This window comes from Felis catus, chromosome F1 (genome assembly GCF_018350175.1).
Source record: "Felis catus isolate Fca126 chromosome F1, F.catus_Fca126_mat1.0, whole genome shotgun sequence".
Classification (NCBI taxonomy): Eukaryota; Metazoa; Chordata; class Mammalia; order Carnivora; family Felidae; genus Felis; species Felis catus.
The window spans coordinates 18,666,571-18,680,012 of NC_058384.1; the positions used below are offsets into that span (position 1 = coordinate 18,666,571).

At 50.0% G+C, this 13,442-nt stretch overlaps 1 protein-coding gene across 8 annotated transcripts in view; it reads right to left on the bottom strand.

Moving 5' to 3' along the window:
• ASTN1 (astrotactin 1) overlaps positions 1-13,442 on the bottom strand; it is a 302,845-nt gene that overhangs the window by 80,719 nt on the left and 208,684 nt on the right. For all 8 annotated transcript variants that reach the window (XM_019821665.3, XM_019821664.3, XM_019821666.3 and 5 more), the window contains 3 exons: positions 9,260-9,397; positions 8,600-8,750; positions 428-594 (listed from right to left, as the gene is read on the bottom strand). In XM_019821665.3, the coding sequence (XP_019677224.3) occupies positions 428-594; positions 8,600-8,750; positions 9,260-9,397 (456 nt within the window). The remainder of the gene's footprint in view (positions 1-427; positions 595-8,599; positions 8,751-9,259; positions 9,398-13,442) is intronic.

Sequence of the window (13,442 nt, forward strand, 5' to 3'; positions counted from 1 at the left end):
GGGGGAGGGTGGCTGCATAAAATGCTGGGGCTTTGGGGGCAGAGTTTAATCATGTTTCCACTCCTCCAAAGACTTCCTCCTCCCCTTCTCTGAGAATTAATTCATTTTACACAATCTTTCCCAAGCTTTTGGGCCATGAAACCCTTGTGTCACAAAACACAGTTAACACACTTGCGCAGAACAGTTTGGAAAATTCTGGGGTATGCTGGCAATGACTGCGGTCAGCTTCCTCTCCCACGGGGATGGGACTAGACTTTCCCTGAGGGTCCTCTCAACTCTTGACTTTTAAAGTGTTGCTCTTCCGGTCCTGCAGGCTCTTTCTTCAGAGCCTAAGGGCTGGCCTAGGGTGACCGGTTCATTTAGATTTACTTTCCTGGCTTTAACACTGACCATCCCGCATCCCAGCCTCACGGGCGGCTGGACTCACCCACAGAACATGAGGATGTTGTACAAGGTGGGGTCATCCGGGAAGGGCGCCATCTGCTGGAGACACAGCTGCTCACAGCCGCCATTGAAGCCATCTGAGCAGTCCACCCCAATGTGGCGGTCGTAGCAGCCAGAGCTGTCCTTCATGGGGCTCAGTCCGGACGGGCACTGGAACAGTCAAAAAAACATCCACGCAGGGAGGTGAATCAGGGGACTGAGTTCTCGGGGAACCAGAGTGTAACCACTCATGCCTATTCTTAGCACTCAGCCTTGAAACCATTAACATTGGCAAGTAATGCACGAATTTCCCACCGTGCTGGACTCCCATTAAAAGCAAGCGACCTTTTTGACATCTTGCTTCTTTTCTCTGGGCACAGATCACACACATTTGCATTAAAGCCAGTTCCTCTACACGGGCTAGAAGGGGACGTCACAGCAAGACAAGAGTGAGGTGTGCTGGCCTCCCAACTGGGTGGCAGCGGTGGGGCAGAACTGAACAGCAACAGCAGAGACTTCTTTGGACTAGTTGGACTAAGGGGAGGGAGTGCTACTGTCTGCACTTAGTATTAATAGGACTTTTTTTTTTTTTAACATGCAAACATGTTGCCAACCAGATAGCCAACGGTGTTGGAGAGAATGGGCAGAGCCAGGACTTCCAGCTGGAAGGAGGAAATGGACTTTCTCCATGACCCTGGAGGGAGATTTGACTGCTCTCCTGGAGGGAGTGGCCGGACCCACAACCCTCCCGCCTCAAGGATGCCTGCGGAGGACGCGACACAAGGGCATCTGCTACATGAACACCCACAGGTGCTGCGCCAGTGTCCTGGATGCTCTTATTGTGCAACGATTAGCTTCTCTGCACGGCTACATCCTCAGTAAATTCCCCAGGAGTGCCAGCAAAGATAATCCAGGCGGAGATGTCAGCCAGAATCTGGGCAAGACAAAGGGGCTTGGTGAGCAGGGGGAGCCCTCTCACACACCAGGCCGGGTCTAACTCATCGGTCTTACTCATTCATCTCTCGACACATCCCCTTGAAGTACGGAGCATGATCGGTCCCATGGGACAGGCGAAGAAGCCGCAGCACAGAAAACTTAACTTTCCTAAAGTCCCGCTGCCGATCAGGCAGGACCACACCTAAAACCTGGCAGGCTGAGTATGGGGGTCCGCGACTCGGCCGCCCCATCACTAGCTTCCACAGCGATCTGTCTCTCACACCATAGTCACTGTTTACTGAGCACTTACTAGGGGCTGGGCATTACGGTGGTGCTCTGGGTATTTCGTCTCACAGCACCCTCTAGGAGGGTCCTCATTTAATCCATGCGGAAACCATTAACATAGCCAATTAACGGCACTGGAGCCCGCCAAAAAGAGTCAATGAATGTGTTTCGCCTTCCTGCTTCTTCTGTCTGTTCAATAGATTCGGCACATTTGCGCTACGGCCGGAAGAGGGGTTAGTAACTTGCTCAGGGCCAAGCCGCTAGTGTGGGGCCGAGCTGGAGGTCTGTCTAGAGGTGATCTGCTTTTAATGACCGTGCTACACACACTATCAACTAACGAACGCACTCCTCCAAGACCAAACCGGAAAACATTCAAAACCTGGTGGAACAGCGTCAACCCTCCCACCCTCCCCCTGCCCTGCTGCCTGGCTGCTTCTTTCTCTCGACTGCCAAGCACTCTGGCCTAGGAGCCCGGGGCTGCCGCAGGTGGCCCTGGGAAAACCCGCCTCCCCTCCCCGCAAGATCACAGCAGGATGCGCACTGTTTGCTGACACTAATTCTGCAATTTCCCAAACAAATGGCCCCTCGGTGGGCCCACCGGGCTACCAGGCTGGCCCATCCCCTTCCTCCCCATGAAGCCAGCTGGAGTGCTGGAAGGTGAGGGCATTCAAAGCCACTTCCAAGGGCTGCCCCACGCGGTGCAGACCCAGATGTTCCAGATGATGGTAAACAAGCAAATGAGGCAGCTGAGGATGGCACCCCATGTTTTGTTAGCACCCCCACCCATCCACCTCCTTGGCCATCCAGCTGTTAGGGCAGATGTGCCACCAGAAGGGAGCTGGCTTCACCACTGTGAGGCTGCCCCGCATGGATGTGGAAGTTCGATTGGAATTAAATGGGCTGCCTTGGTTGCTAGGAGTCCTTTTTCTTTTTTCCCTTCCGTGAAGCTTAAGAAAAGCCATCAAAGTAGAGACAAAGCCAGTCCTCCTGTCGTTCCCACGTGTGGTTTCAACGCTTGCATCAGCGAGCTCACCAGCCAGGACTCCCACCTTCCCAACCACCCGCTTTTTTTTCCACCTGCTTTTTTCCATTAAGCGTGATTTCTGACGAAGACTTCACCAAAGGAAACCCAAGCAGGCTTTGTTCCAGAATTCCAAAGCCTGGCATATCCACAACTTGCCTGGCCCTGATGTCTGGATGCCCACTGCTGTGCCAAGTTGGACCACCTGATATTTACAGTCTCTCGGGAGATCTGGAGAGAAGATGGTTAGCTGCCTTGTCCCAGTTGCATTGTTTCTGTTGTTCTTATAAGCAAAGCGAGAATAACAATAACAGCCATCGGGAGTTAAGCAATTCCGTGTGCAGGACAATCAATATATATTATCTTCAATCGCAACAACACAGACTTTTTCTCACCTCACTTTACAGATGAGCAAACTTAAGACTCAGAAAGATTAAGTAGTACCTTGTTTCAGGTCACAGAGGTGGAAAATGGCAGAATCAGATTTTGGAACTAGATCTATTTGACCTCAAAGCCCAAGTCTGTCTCTTCTACTCTGCTGTGCTGCTTCTCAGGTGTGAGAAAACGTGGACTCATTGGAATCCCTAATGAAATAAAGTCAATTCAGTACATCAACAGGTAAAGCAATCTGGTAGACTTGTTGTTTGTTTGATTGTTTTGAGCAACTCCCAGAGTACATTCTGGGATCAATTATGGATTTGTAGGTTTAGCCTAATATTCTTTTTATTTCTATTTCTCTCTGTGTCTCTCACTCACCCTTCTCCTTCACACACACACACACACACACACACACACACACACACACACATTATGGGTACAAATATTTATAAGGCAAAAACACTCAAAACGTCCAGAGGGATGACCCTGAAGGCAAGACAAGCTCCTCAATCACTGAAAAAGATGCAATTATCTTCACTGCACTGTAACTCACTTGGTCTGCAGTTCAGGGAAGAATATTCTTGAAAGATTTCCAGGAAAAAAAAAGGCCGAAACCGAAAATACAGTTTTCTTCTCAACCCTGGTGGAACCAGAACACCCATTCTCCAACAGGTCCGATCAATCAAGTTTCCTACAGTTGACGTTTGTTTTTGGTTTTGCCCCCATGTTCCCTGTACTGTTGTGGTCACATTCTAGACTCCTCAAAATCTGAATCTCAATACAAAAAAAACTACTGGCTCCAACCATGCCTTCTTCTTAAAAGTATTTGCAGCCACAGCCCAGTTGTCAACTTCTTTTCTTCACTGTCTCTTCCCTCTTTTTCTCCCAATGATTTTTGGTTGATTAATTAGTTAGGAGTCTAGTCAAATCTCACTAGGCCCGAGACATACACCCTTCTGTTCCAGATTACGAGGCAGATGCTGTTAGCCGATGAATAGGAGTGACGGACACGTGAGCATGTTCGGGGCCCCTGGGAGAAGAGGAACACTTTCCCGCAGGTGAACCTGCCTTGCCTTACCTGGATGATTCATAAGATATCCAACCATAATGTCTACTCCAAACAAGCTCCCCTTGACTACATGGCGATCTTCCTTTTACAAATAATGATTTCCCTGACTTTTCGATGGGCTCTGACATGCCAACCCAAGCCATGCAGGACTTCTCCCAAGGGGAAAGTTTGGTGGAATGAAATTTATGTTTCAGCTTCCTGCCCCCATTTCTCTGAAAGCCTCTGAGGCATAGGCTTCTGCTTACTGTCCTACGGAGAGAAAGAGATACGGTCATCTGTAATGGTCTCTGCACATCTGTGCTCCAGCAGAGGTGAAATGACACATTTGGTGGGAAACCACTGTGGGCAGCATGTGGACAGAAGGGCGGCAGGGTCACTGGGTAATTCAAAGCTCATTAGAGCATAATGCTCTGGCAGGCAAGGTCATGTGTTCATTACACGGGAATGCGGGACAGCTGACCCCTTGCCTTCCAAGGCCACGGTCTGCTCACCTAAGTGCACACGGATAGTGCACAAAGCAGAGAGGCATTTTTTGGCCACTTTCAGGAAGAGTGTGGAGATGAGGAAGGGGCAGTAGAGCCTGGGCTTTCTGTTATTTTAGAGCACTGGAAATAATCTTCAAACCTTCTAAGCGTTTTAACTTAAAACTCAACAGGTAGGCTGGATGAGAAGAAGGATGGCCTGGCTCAAGCTGGGAATGGGGACCAGCATCCTGCCCACCAAGTCTGCCCCAATCCCACCGCCATCTCCCACCTGTGGCCCCCAAGGGTGTCAGCAATATAACCTCCGGAGCCTGTGAACGCGTCCCCTTACATGACAGAAGGCGCTTTGCAGGTCAAGTTGAGAGGGGGAGATTATCCTGGATTATCCAGGTAGACCCAACGTCATCACAGGAGCCCTTAAAAGCGGATGAGAGAAGCCGAAGATCAGAGAGCAGGTGCTACAGAAGAATGGCCAGCAAAAATGCAACGTAGCTGGCTTTAAAGATACAAGAAGGGGACCAGGAACCAAAACCCGAGGGCAGACGCTAAAAGCTAGAAAAGCCAAGGCAATGGATTCTCCCCTGGAGCCTCCAGAAAAGAATGCAGCCCTGCAGATACCTGATTTTGGCCCCATGAGACTCCTGTTGCATTCTCACGTAGAGAGCTGTAAGATAATAGATGAGTACTGTTTTAAGCCACTAAACCCGTGGTCCTTTGTTACAGCAACAATAGGACACTAATACAGTCACTTCGCAGGACCTTAGGGAACTTCTCAGGACACAGAGCCCCCGCTCTGGTGCTTTCCAGGGAGGCATTACAGCTCCCACCTCGGCACAGTAAGGACAACGGGTAGAAGTAAGACCCAAGTTATCAGCAGCGGGTGGCTGACCTCTGCTCCGGGAACCTTCCCAAAGGTTCAACAATCCCCGCTTTGGGAGAGTGTTCTGGTTGGGAACTGAGAGACCGTGGTTTCCACAGGTCTGTGCCTTTCACGGGCATTTGTTTCCTGTCCTCAGAGACAACATAAACAATAGGGCAATTAACTGGGTAGCAATTAACCCTGTGGGAGTCCATGCGTAACCGAGAAACGTGTCCTGCCTTCCTAGAAAGAATGAAGATTGAGCAGCCCATGTGCACCAGCCCCACCTGTCTGGCTTGCAGCCAGTCGGGAAAATACACAGGTGCCTCCTCTTGTCCCACATCCCTGTCCCTTTCCCAGGTTCCTTCAGGGCCAGTGTGTTCGGAGTTCCTCACCTCTTTCTCCTTCCACAAAAACATACCTCTCCTGAGAAGGCTTTCGGTTGGGCACCCAGAGTACTGAATGTCAGGGTTGACGTGGAGAGGAGAACGGCAGCCCAGTTCACCCAAACGGCGCTCCAGTGCCGCCCAAAGGCCCCTGGCCCTGGCCCACACCTCCAGACGACTCTGGAAGGCTCTGCTATCAACATCAGAGCTCTCGCACAGTGCTGACGTCTGGCTCAGCTCACCGTAAGTCTCAGCCGGATCACAAGGGTCGAGACGCGGTACATCGGCCCTCACCCTCCAGTCCTCCTGTCTCAGGGATCACGCGCGTGATGGCCAAGGAAAAACAGTCCGTTGGGTGGCCTGCCAGTCACCCGGCCCCTCCTCCCCCCAACAGCCACGTGGACCAGTGACTTCAAAGTATTATGCTAATCCCAAGCACTGGTATAATTGCGTGACTTTCTGCCGCGGCTCCAACTCTAAAACGCAGCGCGGCCTTATTGCAAATGCATATTCATCAGAACTATTCCTGCTAGCTTCGTCTCACAGATTACAGTGTTAAAAGTACAAAAATACACCAGCAAGGCTACGTGCCAAGTAAAAGGGGCTAGGATCACCAACAGAAGGCACTTGACAGGCAACCGTTCGGGGCTCAGGAAAGGGGCAGAGAGGTGGAGAGCATGTCATGTGTAAGTGTACGAAGGTGTGAGCGCGCTCCAATTCAGCTGGGACCGCCCGGGGTCGGGGGGAAGGTATTCGTGCACGTGCACACAGTGTTTGAGGACTCAAGAGGGACCCGAGAGAGTGGCAAGGAACGAAAGGTTGAAATCTGAATGAAGAAATGCAGGTTGAACGGTAGGGGAAAAGGTGGCTCGGCTGGGAGCTCCATCAGACAGTGAAATTGTCTCCCAAGGGACCCAGTTGGGAAGCTCATTGCTTAAGACGTCTGAAAGCGGACCAGCCAAAGGGAGGGGAGCCCTGTGGGATACCAACTTACCCCCCCCCCCGCCCACCCAGCTGCCTCTGGAAGACAGAACCCGCAGAGCGCTTCTCTTTGTCCTTGCCCGGTGGTCCTCTGTTTTGCTTTCCCTTCCTTTGATGGACCGGCCAGGTCTCCGCCTATCTGCCCCTCAGCTCTCTCCCTTTTCTTTTCTTCCCTTTCTTTCCCTCCTCAGATGAATTGGGCTCCTGTCAGCTGCTGCCTGATCTGTGAAAGTCCTGGGAGGCCTTAGGGCTGAGAGAGTCCCACCCTGGATCCCAGGCACATATCCGTCTTTGATGGAGCACAGCTCCCGGAACCAAGCAGGTGCTCAGAGACAGGGAAGGGGTGTGTGAAAGAGGGATTCGGCCCAGCCTCCTCACAGCTTGCCCCTGCTCTGGGTCCCTTTCCTGAAACACAGCTGTCAGATTGGGAAGCAAGACGAGGCACCGTATTCTCCCTCAGCTGAAGGCTCCTGGCCCTGCCCCAGAAACACAGCAGAACTATGTGTCTCAACAAACCATCTCTCCCTCTCCTTTATGCCCACTTTACATCTGGCTTTCCTGTCTGTCTTCCTTCTTTGTCCTCTCCTCTCTGTGAGGATTGCATCATTCTGCCCTTAAAAGAAAGGAGGGCTGGTAACAGAAAACAGTGCTGCTAGGCATGAAAATGCCAATATGAAGGCTCGGGCAGCTGATGGCTCCATCCGCTCCTGCCTCCATTTACCTGCATGGTTCAGTCACTCTTTATCCACAGTGCAGGAGCTATCTTAGTCCACTCTCGACCAAATGGCCTATTTAGGTCCTGGCATCGCATATTTACACGTAGCCAAAGTCTCCATAGCCGATAACAAAGCAGAAAACCACCTTCGGTGAAGTAGAGTTCACTGCTATGGTGGCAAAGGGGACATATTTTTACTTTTCCCTACCGTACCTGGCGCAACTTACTTCTTTCATCATTCTGGTCTTAGGTAGGTTTCTCCTAAAATCTCCTATTACAGCCAATGTGATCTGACCCTAGACAAAGTAGAGTTTCCTATTATGGTCAATACGGTCTATTTGCTTTTAGAGTCAATGTCATAGTGTGAAGCAGCTAATTAATTCTCAAATTGTTTGGGGGTAGCCCTCACCAGTTAGATTGTAAGACTAGAAACAAAGAATCCTGCTATGTGATCCATGAAATTTCACTAGGATAGTTATAGTGCACACAGTAGGTGCTCTATAAATTCTTCTTGATTGACTAGTGATTAGCTTCTCATCTCTGTCAAGAAAAAATTCGTAATTTAGACTAGACAGTGGTTGACAACTAGGGAGGGATCATTTTGACCTTCTCTCTTTTTTAAAAGTACTTTTTAAAGTTTATGTGTTTTGAGATAGACAGACAGAGAGCGAGTGAGCAGGGGAGGGGCAGAGGGAGATGGAGAGAGAGTCCCCAACAGGCTCCGCGCTGTCAGCCTGGAACCCGACGGGCGTCTCGAACTCACGAACTGTGAGATCATGCCCCGAGCTGAAACGAAGAGTCAAATGCTTAAACGACTGAGTCGCCCGGGTCCCCCAACCTTCTCTTTCTTCTTTTTTAAAGATTTTATTTTTAAGTAATCTCTACACCCAACGTGGAACTCAAACTCAAGAGCCCGAGATGAAGAGTCACACGTTCCGCCTACTGGGCCAGCCAGGCGCCTGGTCTTTCATTCACAGTGTATTTGCGTCCGTATATCTGCATTATGTGTTATCCTGGGCGCCCCCCAACCCACTGGAATCACAAGCCTGATGGGGCAGACGTACCACACAACCAGTGGAGTCCAGCTTGCGGTCTGAGATGCAGCGGAAGTTCTTGCTGCAGCCCCCGTTATCCTTGCTGCAGTCGCGCACTGGCCCAAAGGAATCTAAGAGAACCTCCAGGCTGTCAAAGGAGGACGAGGTCATCAGCTCCTCTCTGTGGGGAGACACAGGGGGAGGGCGAGGAGTCAAGGCAACTCCGGGTACAACAAGTAGCATCACCTTCCAAGTTCCTCTCTAGTCACCCGCAGGGCGTCTCACTCTCACGAAAATTAAAGATCAGCCACATTCTGAGCCTTGAACTAACAAATTATGGACATTCTCCATATCTGGGAAATGAGCCAAGGCTGTAATGCCTGGTCAAAGAAGGAGGTCTAAACTTGGGCAAGGAAATTAACATTTTATTGCCTGTCAGTCCTTAGGGGATGTGGGAAGTGCTTACAAACTCTAATTTTATGTCCTCTCCCAGAGCATGAGCCTTGGGGTGTGCAATATTGACCCAGATAGAGTAGATCCTGGCACCGTGTACAGGGAATCTGAAGGCAGCCTGCCAACTTCTCCTTTCGGCTCGTCGTGACTCCTTTCCTAGCTCCTGGCACGGGCAGGTAGTTCCTCACTCGGCGCCCCAAGCCCAATGTGGCCCCAGCACCCTGGGCCCGGACTCACCTGACCTCCACAGCGTCCTCCATCACTGTCATGTCCGTCTTACACTTTGCCGAAGGGTTGATGGCCAGTTCAGCCGGTGGGATCACAAAACTCTTGCTGAGGGGCAACCACATGCCCTCCCCAAGGGTGTAGGTGAATCTGCAGGGACACCCAACACCAGGGGGTTACAGCTGGGGAGTACCCACCCCGCCAGGGGACCTGGCCTTTTGCTGTCAGGGGCTTCCTTCTCGGCCCTCGCCGCCTCTTCAGGAAAGGGAGCTGGCCGCCATGCCATGGATAAGATGACGGGAGTCCCAGAGAGGCAGAGAGGCCTACGCCTGTGCACATGTCCAGCCAGTTGGGGGAACGGATTATGGCGCCCACTCACCAGCTGTTTGAAGTGGTTTTTATCAAGCCCTAAGAAATCGAATCCCAGTTTCCTTCAGATGTAAAGCTGGGCTTCCTCAACCCTGTGTCAGATATAATTGGAAGCATTTTAATTGAAGAGACAGGCTGGCCTCCCACCGTCCCCAGCCCTCAGATGGCACACCCACGGTGGTAGCGAGGGCTTCTCTTCTTGTGCCTCAAGGAAGCCTCCAAGGGAAAGGAAGACGGAAGCTCCCTCTTTTCAGGTGGTGTGGTGCACACAGAAATGAGGGAAGGCAGCAGCCCAAGGGAGAAGAGAAGAAGGGGAACGGGGCGAGCCTGGATGTGTTCGCCACACTCCTACCCACATCCTCAGCTAATGGCAGTCACCCTCCGGAGACAGAGGAGTTTTTTGTTTTTTGGTTTTTTTTTTTTTTTTTTAATTCTTATAACAAGGGCTGAAAGGAATAGAAGAATCAATCAGCATTTCAAGGGAGAGCTTAAGAAAACCGTGAAAGATTATTTGTTTATTTATTCATTCATTTTATTTCAAAGGCATTCAAATACCCTGTGTTCACAGTCAAAAATAGTCTATGGGATAAAAGCCAGTGTGGGTGGGATATCACAAGGCTGTGGCAGTCTGGCGGCCCCTTCCAACTTAATGTGGAGGGAGGAGCAATTGAAGAATGCATACAATTAAACAGAACCCAGCCCTGGCTTGATCAGCACGCTGGTCACAGAGCACCGCTTCAGAATCCTGCTCATCCGTCTCCCTTAACCCACACGCTCCCTTCTCCACTCCCTGGGGTCGCTTGAGATGATTCTAGGAAACCAGACGGATGGCTTGCGATCTTTTATGAGAAATGCAGTCCTCTGGAACGCTGGCCGCGGAGAATGCCCACTGACCCAGGCTCGCGTGATTTTCACCCACTCCCTAACGGACAGGCAGCCCGGGGTGCTAGAGCAGCTGACAGAAGAGAAGGCGGGTGCCCAGGGGAAAGGCAAAACCACTGAGCAAGTGGGATGGGGCTGGGTCTGTGCAGGGATGCAGGGAGGGGTCTGCACCAGGTGAGGGAGGCCAGTTCGTAGGGGACAGAAGAAGACACTTGCCACTTCATTCTTCTGTGAAGCAGCTGAAAAAATGGAAGGCATGCCAGCCCCTTCTCTCTCTCTCTCTGTCTCTCTGTCTCTCTGTCTCTCTCATCTGGCAAGATTAAGGAGCCCATTAGGGCAAATGATTGCCCCTAAGTGCCCGGAATTTGAGATTCAGAGACGGAGTGGGTTCGAAGGCAACAATATGCAAGGTGTTGCACGGACATGGCATTTCAGAATGGACATTCTTGAGGGTAATATTACAACAGGCAGGCGGGGGTGAGGACACCACTAATATTATAAGGAAGCTATTGTTTCAGCGAGAACATACACAAGTGTGAATGGTACCAGGGAGGAAGCAGTTTATTTGTTGATTTGGACACAGAGGTGAATTTTTGTTTTCTATTTTGGTTATAAAATTACAAGTTTGCACTGATGCAGAGCAACAAATCTGGGACCTGTAGCTTATAATTTATGAAACAGATTTTCGGAAACAGTTGGCAGTTCTAGCATATTTCTGACGGTTAATTTTTCTTTTGGAAGAGAGAGTTCCACGTCCCTCTGTCTCAGTGTTCCCCTCCTCCTCTGCATTCAGCAACAATTCAGAGGGAAAAGCAAGCCACCTCTTTCCCCAGCTGAAACTGTTCAACAGCACCCTGGACCCACAGAGCAAAGTTTACGTCGCCAACAGTGTCATTCTCACCCCCTTCTTCAGCGGGTTCTTTCCCCAACCCCCGCCTCACATTTTGTGCTTCTACCCTGCAATCGGACTGTCGTCTCTAAAGTCGCCTTAATTTCCTCACCTCTTTGCTTTGCTCTTAAGAATCCTTTCTGAATTTGCTTCCCTTTCTTTGCTGGATTCCAGCCATGTTAAGACTAAGTTAAAATCCCCACCCCTTCCAGAAGGCCCTCCAGGATCTTCACGCTCAACCTCAGGCTGAAACAAAGGACACTCGTCTGTGCACACACACACGGTCCCTGGCTGCCCCCAGAGATGGTGACTCATGGCCACCTTCTCACGCCTATCGCCACGCAGAAGAACGTGCTCTCGTGCGTGGCAGGGGAGGTTTCTTTGCCATCTTTGTATCCGCACTGTCCACCACCAAGTTTTGGCCCAAGGAGGTCACTCCATAAATATTTACTGACTGTTCAATAATGAGATTCAGCTATGTTCCCTAGTTTGCATAGGCTCCGGGATGGATATAATCTCCATTGTCAAACTTAAGGGAGAAGTGATGGCGAAGATCATCCTTTACTTAGAGCAGGATGTGGGTCAACCTCTGGGTCTGAATGGATTTAGAGGTCAAGATGGATCTGGGTTTCATATTGTGAGGAACCTCCAAAGGGCACAGTAGTTTCTGAGACATAACACTGTACCACATTAACAAGAAAAACAGTGTAATCTTCGATGTCTGGTAGGGCCGAGGTGAAACCCTGTAAGAGGAAGCAAAGTCAGATGTGGCTGAGACTAACCTCAGTTGAGAACTCGCAACACAGCAGGTGCTCTATATGCTGCTCCATTTACCCTCAATACAGTCTTCTCAGATTGGCCATTTGGCTATACTTTACTAATTTGTCAACTAACATTTTAAGGAGTTTAGCAACCTCCCCAAGGTCACCTCTCCGTAAGTGGGAAAGACAGGGGTTGGTCTGATACTCAAGTATGGCTCACAGCAGCTTTCCAGCCCATACTGGCTCATGCCTATGAAATTCTAAAGTTTTCTTTTCTCTGCAAAATTTACTGAGTAACTCCAAAAACCAAATATAGAACAAACTGTCAGAGAAAAAGCTGTGTCCTGAAATCTCATCTGTCCCTCATTCATGGAGATTTGGCAGGAATGACTTCAGAAAGCCACCAAAGAGAAATTGGGAGAGCATCTGGAATGCTTTCCCAAGTTGGGCCTTCTCTGGCGACAGCTGGTGGTGACCACCACAGTTGATGGCTCAGCTGTAGGCTGAGTCCTGCACACGACACTGTTGAACTAGCACTTGAAACTTCTGTTCAGAAGCGAACCCTTGCCAGAGAGCACTGGGCATAATAAGCCTGTACTCTCACTGTGGCTTGGCATGAAACAGAATGTGGGCAAACTGACGGTTAGCTCTTGGCATCTTCACTCTTCCCCAGGTCCGGCCATTCCGGGATGAGATATTGTTCCAGTGACACAGGTACACATTTGGAAGGAGGGTGTCTGAGAGAGAAATCTGGTCTGCGCCAATCCCTGCCACCAGAGGGTCTAGTGAAATGGCATGATCCTCACCATAATGGAAAGAATGTCTCTGGGACCACACTGGGTTTGCAAAGGAGACTCGGTTCAGCTTCCTTGGACCCTTTGAGTCTAGCTGGGGCCCTTCCCAGATTCTTTGGGATTGCAGATTACCAAGGTTAGGTTGGGTAACAAGGTCTTTGTTAATCTGGTTTCAAGCCCTTCGGAAAAACCTGAAATGATCAGCTACAGACATTTATTGGAGATTTACTGTGTTCAAAATCATATATTAGTAAATATTTAAAGCCATGTAGGGTATTACCCCTTCCCTCAAGAAGACGATCATTTCGTTGGAATAAACAGGCAACTAAAAAGAAACATGAGATGAAATAATTGACAAATAAATATTACAGTCAGTATGTTATAGATGGTTGGAGGGGGGGAAAGTCTTTGTGGATTTGGAGAAGCTTGAGAGCAATGTTTCTCAATCCTGGGTAGAGATCAGAAGAACCATGGTGATTTTAAAATACTTGTGGCCTGAT